This window comes from Symsagittifera roscoffensis, chromosome 2 (genome assembly GCF_963678635.1).
Source record: "Symsagittifera roscoffensis chromosome 2, txSymRosc1.1, whole genome shotgun sequence".
NCBI lineage: Eukaryota > Metazoa > Xenacoelomorpha > Acoela > Convolutidae > Symsagittifera > Symsagittifera roscoffensis.
The window spans coordinates 69,607,441-69,614,736 of NC_087063.1; the positions used below are offsets into that span (position 1 = coordinate 69,607,441).

Consider the following 7,296-nt stretch of genomic DNA (forward strand, 5'->3'; position numbering starts at 1 on the left):
ATGTTTGTTGAACAAAGGACAATTCTCGGCCTACCGGTTTGTTTAAACTATTTTCACTTGGGACTGTTTTTCGAACTGTTTTGTATCGGACTGTTTTTTCGTTAATTTTCATACTTTTCTGGAGTGTTTTGTATTGGACTGTTTTGTATCGGACTGTTTTGTACAGACACAGTAATCCAACTTAGAAACCGCTCCAATTGGTCAAAGGAAGCCTAATTGCCATATTTGATTTGATACTAGAAGCGAGATCTATCACTCTGTAATTTACATGGCATGTGGGGGAATAAGTTTCTCTAAAAATCTCAAATTAAAAAAAAATGTTTTATTTTACTACATTCATTTTTTTCACGTTATTACTACTCCATAGACCTTAAAAATCAGTCGGAACATTCAGGGCTTCGCCCTGATACGAGCAGTCTTGTTTGATTTGCGTTTGCCGATTCACTATTTTGTTCTTCACGCCGGTTGAAACGAATCTGAGATGGATCAAATAAGTTTTGGAAAACTTTTTATTTGTCGAGAAAGTCGAGACACTATTGGTCGGCTTTTTGCTTAATCACAAGATACGCCACTTGTGTCTCCCAGAGTTATTCATAAAATTCAAGAAACACCCTTGTTCAACAAAGGTAAAGGAGGTTCCAAATCATAAAGACAACGTATCATATCTCTTGACTTGCGTTACGCTTGAAATAATTCATTAAGGTCACATTTGTGACCCTTGTACTTTGGGGTTTTCGAAGTAGTGATGAAAGTGAGTTAGTTAACTTAGTTGACGATAAATCAACCAGTCTGTCAATTCAAGCCCAAATAAGGGTTCGTTCGAACAAAGAAAGCGAACCCAGTTCTAGAGATTAGGCGGCGTGTCCTTTCGATCCTGTAATTTACCGCTCAAATCATCGAAAACTCAGAAAGCTGACCGGCGAAAAGCTTAGCTAACACCCGAGTTATTTCATCAGACAAAGTGGAGCTATCAAAAAATGGAATCAATGAGATGATTGACTTTCAAAGTTTCTGCAAAAGTAACGCAAAGTATTACATAATATCCGTTCTAATTGTCGAATGCTTTGTGTTTTCGACTCAATCAGATCGGCCCATAATGGTGCGAAAATGAACTCAAATAGATCAAATGTCCAAAGAAAAGTTAAGATCACAGAGCTAACCGCTGTTTAGATGGTAAATTTTGAAAATGTATTCGTGTCTGGGGTCAAAATTTGACCATTCATAGCTGTATGGTAAAGTACAACTGAATTGACTGGCCATCCCAAGATAGATTTGTTCTGGTGGTTTACCCTTTGAACCCTACCTGGGTTTTGAAGAATTTGGAAAGTTCACATTTCCGAACCTGAATTAGTTTGCGGCGTGATATTTGTTTATATAGGGCGTTAAAGTCCCGTTATTTGGAGTCATAATAGCCGAAAAACAATAAATCTTTGGAGGTTATTGTTCAATAAATTAGCTATTCGCGTTACCAGAACTCTATTGGTCGTGTTTGAGTTTATTTGACAAACCAGTTTTAAAACCAATAGTCGAACATGGGTCAAACCGGAAGCAAGCAGCACGAAACTTGTGATCGAATGAAAGAGGTACATAATAATTTAACTCTTTTAAAAATAATTTTCAAATTTTGTCATTTCATATAATTTCTTGAATATTTACCTTTCTTATTCAGGTGTTGCAATCGAACGGTTCTGCTTTGCCAGCAAATCAGAATATTTCTTCACCCCGTAAGTTGATTTTTTTAGGAATAGATGATTTAACTAAGTGAATTTGTAGTGAAAAAATAGTGAAAAAAAATTATCCTGTCCCAGACGTAGTGAGGAGACTTGCTGATTTTGGACGTGTTTTATCCATGCAATAATTAAATTCGCATTATAAAAGCATTCCAATGGTGATTCGGGCTTCAAAAAAATCCAAAATCTTCTCACAGCATCGAAAACACGCGGTTTAGGCAGTTCGTTTTAATACCAGTAAGAAAAAAGTTAAATAGGCTTTAAGCTGTATGGAGTATAAGATACACTCTATGGACTATGGATACACAATAACTAAGGACTGTAAGCTCTTCCATGCTTTGTTACAGTTCCATAGACAGAAAATAATGAGGGAACAACAAGGGTTAAAAGACTCGATGCTATAAAATTTGAAACCGAAACCTTAATAGGTTTAACCGCCTCTGTGCATTCAATTCATTTAATAAAAGGGATTACCTTCATATCTAATTTTTTTAATTTTTTTTTTCAATTCAGTGATATTTTAGAGTATACAACAGCATCTGGCAAATGTATTGCTGCAGTAGCTCCTACTATGTCCACTGCACAGCCACAACTACACATCCACTCAACTCAAAATCAACTAGAACAATCTAGAACATTCCAAAACGCTAATTGGTTACTCACGGCACCAACAGCACAGGCAGTAGCCAATCATACCGCTCGCTATATTTCAACCAATCAGAGACCTGTGCTGACGTCAGCGGAGCTTCCTCTTCATGCTTTGCCATTGGAAACTGTGATCGCCATTTTGGACGCGTACAACAGACAAATCAGGAGTGATCATGCCCAAAATGATGCAATCTTTCTCCAGGGCTCCCAACATCAAAGATGCTTTCAGGCACCACAGGTGTTCAGTTCAATTTTCAACCAGCCTGAAAACATTCCAGAAGCTGAAGTTCTTTCACATCTTCCTGAGAGTGCGCAGACAACGCCAGCTTCATCGGCTTCACCGTCACCCAGAATAGCAGTTAGTTTATAATAAGAAAAAATAATAATTGTTAATATTATGTAGAAGAACAAAGAGTTAGAAGAAATTTTTTTAAAAGATGACAGGCCAACGTTAAAAAGTAACAAGGATAGCCAGTTACTGAGCAAGTAGCACAAAATGTTCCGACCCTAGTCTTAAAAAATACAACAAAATTTTTTCAAATTAGTATAGTTTTTTCTGCGATAAAAGGATCTGAACGAAAAACTAGAGCTTGATCATATTCGACAGTCAAAGTATAATAAGGAAATTGAACAACAAGTTGTTTTAGAAAAATGACTAGAAAATCAAAAAAAAATTCAAAAAATTTTCGATTTTTTTTTGTCTTTTGTTTTTCTAGTGATTTTTCTATAAAAATTGCAGCTTTGTGAGTTTTTGAAGTAACTTGACAAGTAAATTTGAAGTTTTTCACGGCTTAAATTAAGCTATTAAGCCAGGGGTGGATTTGGGGGGGGGGGGCGTGGGGGGGGGGGGGTACTGCGGACGCTTCCTTTCCTCAGGGATTCGACACCCTGCCGACACAAAGGGTCCCCCCTTTGTACTATTTTGAGATCTCCGTTTTTGGTGATGGACCTTAAATTTTTCTAAAGGCGTCCTCGGCGCCAATGTATACTAATGTTGATGGGGGAGCGCGCGCCGAAAAAAAGCGATTTTTTGCTAAAATGTTTCCAAAAAGTGCCTAAAAACGCCTTTTTGGCCTGTTTTTCAAAATTTTGCCTGCGGCGCAAAAAATTTGATCTTTTTAGTGCTTTGGGAGAGCTCGGAAAATCAATTTGGTCGACCTAAAAAAAAAGGTTGACAAAATTTTCAAAATTTTTTGAAAATCCGCCCCCCTCCTCGAGAAAATCCTAGATCCGCCCCTGTATTAAGCTATTGTAAGCCTGCTCGCTCACTTTATTCGCCGGAATTAATACTCAAAATCAAAAGTTTTAAACCTATTTTTCTCAATACTGGGTCCACTTTTTGAAATTTTAGTATCACGACTGAAAGGGCTTTAAGGTGATTATTTGTGGCACCTGATTTTGCGCGGAAAAAAAAGAAAAAACTAAAACACACCCGAATACAATGTTCCTAACCATTTTTCGGTTTTTAAATCATAGAAGCGATGCCGAGGTCTTCCTGTGAAAATTCTTAATATAGTTTAACTCAGCTGACATCGTATTTGTTTAGACTCCAAAGTTGACAAACTCGGCTGACATCAAAATCGAAGCTTCAACTTCGGCCGAAGACGACGAGTCTCGACTACCGAAGAAGAAACGAAGGTTGCCTCCAAGTGTGCTAGCTCTGGCCGACTCCCAACAGCCAAAGAGGTCTCGGAGAAACGACGAAGAAGTGTTGCGACCCAGTTCGGAAAACATAGCGAGTAGCAGTGGGACGTCAAATGCGAGCTATCAGCAAAGTTCTTCTGCGGTCGACATTGAAGGCATCTCAAGATTTCAAGGTGCAAATTGGTTTCACTCGTTCGCTTTTTTTTTTAAAATTGCATTACAGATTTTGTCTTTTTCCGGTTTTACCCACAACCCTTCTCCAAAGGTGGCAAGGTTTTCACATTATACTGGACTAAAATTTGTTTTGAGAGGTTCTAATAGTATATAAGCCCAAGTTTTGCTGCTATTGTAAACGTAGTTTGATTCAAATTGAGCATTAAATTAATTATATCTCAAAAAAAAATTGAAAACTTTTTAACTTTTGATCAAGTTTACCACTTTTGAGTTATTTTGAAGTTAATTTTACGTTTTGATTTGTTAGATTCGGAGGTTTTCATGGAGGCTGTGCGTCATCTTAAGCGTTTGGAGGAAGAACACCAAATTCAAAGAAGGGTGAGATATTTGCTGCACATTTTTTATGGCATATTCTCTGTTAGTATCTAAGTCTTATTAGCAATTCATCTAGCCTGTAAATATCATATTTGCAGGCTGAAAAATTAAAATAAACAAAATCCAGGTATAGTTTCTCAGCTCTTTCGTTCAGAATTTAAAGATAAAATTTATTTGAAAAAAATTACATTCACCACCTTCATTAAAACATGGTTCTTCATTCAAACCTTTAAGTTTTAAAAGCATTAATTTTATCTGGAATCTTAATTTGTTTCTACTCCAGGAATTGATCGAATGTGAGGCCAGACTGAAAGTGCACTCTGAGTTGATTGAACTACAAAAGCTTCACCTGATGAAGATCATCCAGGCACTCACCGGTCCCAAAGCTCCTCCTACAACGACAACAACATCAACATCCACAACAGCTCCAGACAACCCTTACCACCATCTTCACCACGTGACAACCATGCCATGGCACCACGTGACTGTACCCAGAGACAACACGGTTGATGAGTCATTGATCACCAGACACTACCAGAGTAGATCTTGCCACCAGTAGTAACTAACTCTCAAGACACCGTGCTTCTTAACAACTGTTCGCCCAATTGAGCTTGACGTTTGGCAAAAGTCAATCTTTAAAAAACTGAATATGATGCTGCTCAACTGTGAAAAACAATTTATTGTTATGCAATAAAATCTCCGAGATTCCTACATTTTTTTCGAACGTTTTCACCAAAATTTAACCCAAAGTTCTGAGGTTTTTAAACTCCCATGTCCCCTTCAAACATTGTATATACAGGAGTGATCATGCCCAAAAGATTCGCAAAAGTAATTTATAAGTTGGCCTCCAAGATTTTCAAAAATTGCCAGACAAAAACATTTGTCAAACAAAGCACTGTGGCGAAGCACTGTGCTGTGGTACAGTGTAAAAACGGATGTTGACTTTTTCAAAGTTTTTTTCAATTTTTTACTTGGAAAAGCTGAAAATTAATTTGAACAATAATTTTCCGAACTAAAAATATATGCCATCTAAAATTAAACCAAATTAAATTTGGGACAGTAACCATAGAGTTCAGCCCCCCCCCCCCCCCTCTGCTCAAACATCCAGCCTTCAACGCCTAAAACAAAAGTTTCCCAGGTTTATCTACTTAACGCAGATTTTTGACCCATCTATTCACCAAATTTAAGGACGCCGTGAAAAAAACTTATTGAACAGCCATGCTGCAGATGTATTGGCTTCCTTGTTACAGACTCAGAAACCAAAACATTTTTGTTATTTCTTCACAATGTATCTAACAAAAGATAGTCATTCTTAACTTTCAATGGCTACTAAGGGCAAAGTCGTATTTTTCGACCAATTTTGGCTGCATATAACTTTTGATTACCACTTCTTGTTACATGTAGCAAGCATTTCCAGTTTTTCCCTCTGACACTACGCGTCGAGCATTTCTGTTACGACACACTACGCGTCGTACATGAACTATCCGTCTCTGACACACAATGCGTCGTGCATATACTATGCGTCGTGCATACACTATCCGTCTCTGACAAAAATATGTGTCCTGCATACACAAAGCGTCGTGCAATCTTGTAACGACAAACTACGCGTCGTGCATACACTATCCGTCTCTGACAAATTATGAGTCCTATATACGCTATGCGTCGTGAATTCTTGTAACGACACACTACGCGTCGTGCATACACTATCCGACTCTGACAAATTATGAGTCCTACATACACAAAGCGTCGTGCACTCTTGTTAAGACACACTATGCGTTGAGCATACACTATCTGTCTTTAGAACTTAATGCGTAGTGCAAACACTATGCGTTGTGCATACTCTATCCGTCTCTGACACAAAAGACGTCGTGCATACAATCTCCGTCTCTCAAAATTGTGCGTCCTGCATACACTATGCGTCGTGAATTTTCTTGTTACGATGCAAAATGCATCGTTCGTACAATATCCGTCTCTTGTCTAAAAGGGTCGTGCGTACACTTTGCATCGTGCATACAATATCCGTCTCTGACACACAATGCGTCGTGCATACACTATGCATCGTGCTTACACTATCCGTCTCTGACAAAGTATGCGTCCTGCATATTGCATACACTATGCGTCGTGCATTCTTGATATGATTCACTTTCCTTCGAGCACTCACTAACCGTCTAAGGCAGAAAATGTGTCGCGCATACACTGTGCGTCGTGCTAACACTATCTGTCTCTGACACACAATGCGTCGTGCATACGCTATCCGCACAAGGCGTCGTGGATACAATGTCCCTCTCTGACAGTTTGTACGTGCTGCATAAACTATGCGTCGTGCGTTCCTATTACGACACAGAGTGCATCGTACATACACTATCTGTATCTGACAAAAAATGCGTCCTGCATAGACTATTCGACGAGCATTCTTGTTACGACACACTATGCGTCGAGCATTCAATAACCGTTTCTGCCGGAAAAAGTGTCGTGCATACACTATGCATCGTGCATACAGTATCCGTCTCTGACACGGAAGGCTAGTCGTGTATACGCTATCTGTCTCTGAAAAAATTATGGGTTAAGCGTACATTATACGACGTGCATTGTTCTTACGAAAAACTATGTATCGTCGAGCTTACACTATCCATCTATGGCACATATTGCGTCGTCGTGCATAAACAATGAGTCGTGCATACACTATCAGTCTCTGGCACACAATGAGTCGTGCACAAGTTATGCG

The 7,296-nt window shown here is 38.7% G+C and overlaps 1 protein-coding gene across 1 annotated transcript; it reads left to right on the plus strand.

The window, feature by feature from the left end:
• Positions 1-811: 811 nt before the first annotated feature.
• Positions 812-5,269, plus strand: LOC134839656 (uncharacterized). The gene is made up of 6 exons (XM_063855279.1): positions 812-1,583; positions 1,670-1,724; positions 2,255-2,736; positions 3,925-4,195; positions 4,504-4,574; positions 4,855-5,269. Exons 1-6 carry the CDS (start codon positions 1,533-1,535, stop codon positions 5,128-5,130), a joined length of 1,206 nt encoding a protein of 401 aa, XP_063711349.1. The 5' UTR covers positions 812-1,532; the 3' UTR covers positions 5,131-5,269.
• Positions 5,270-7,296: the final 2,027 nt, after the last annotated feature.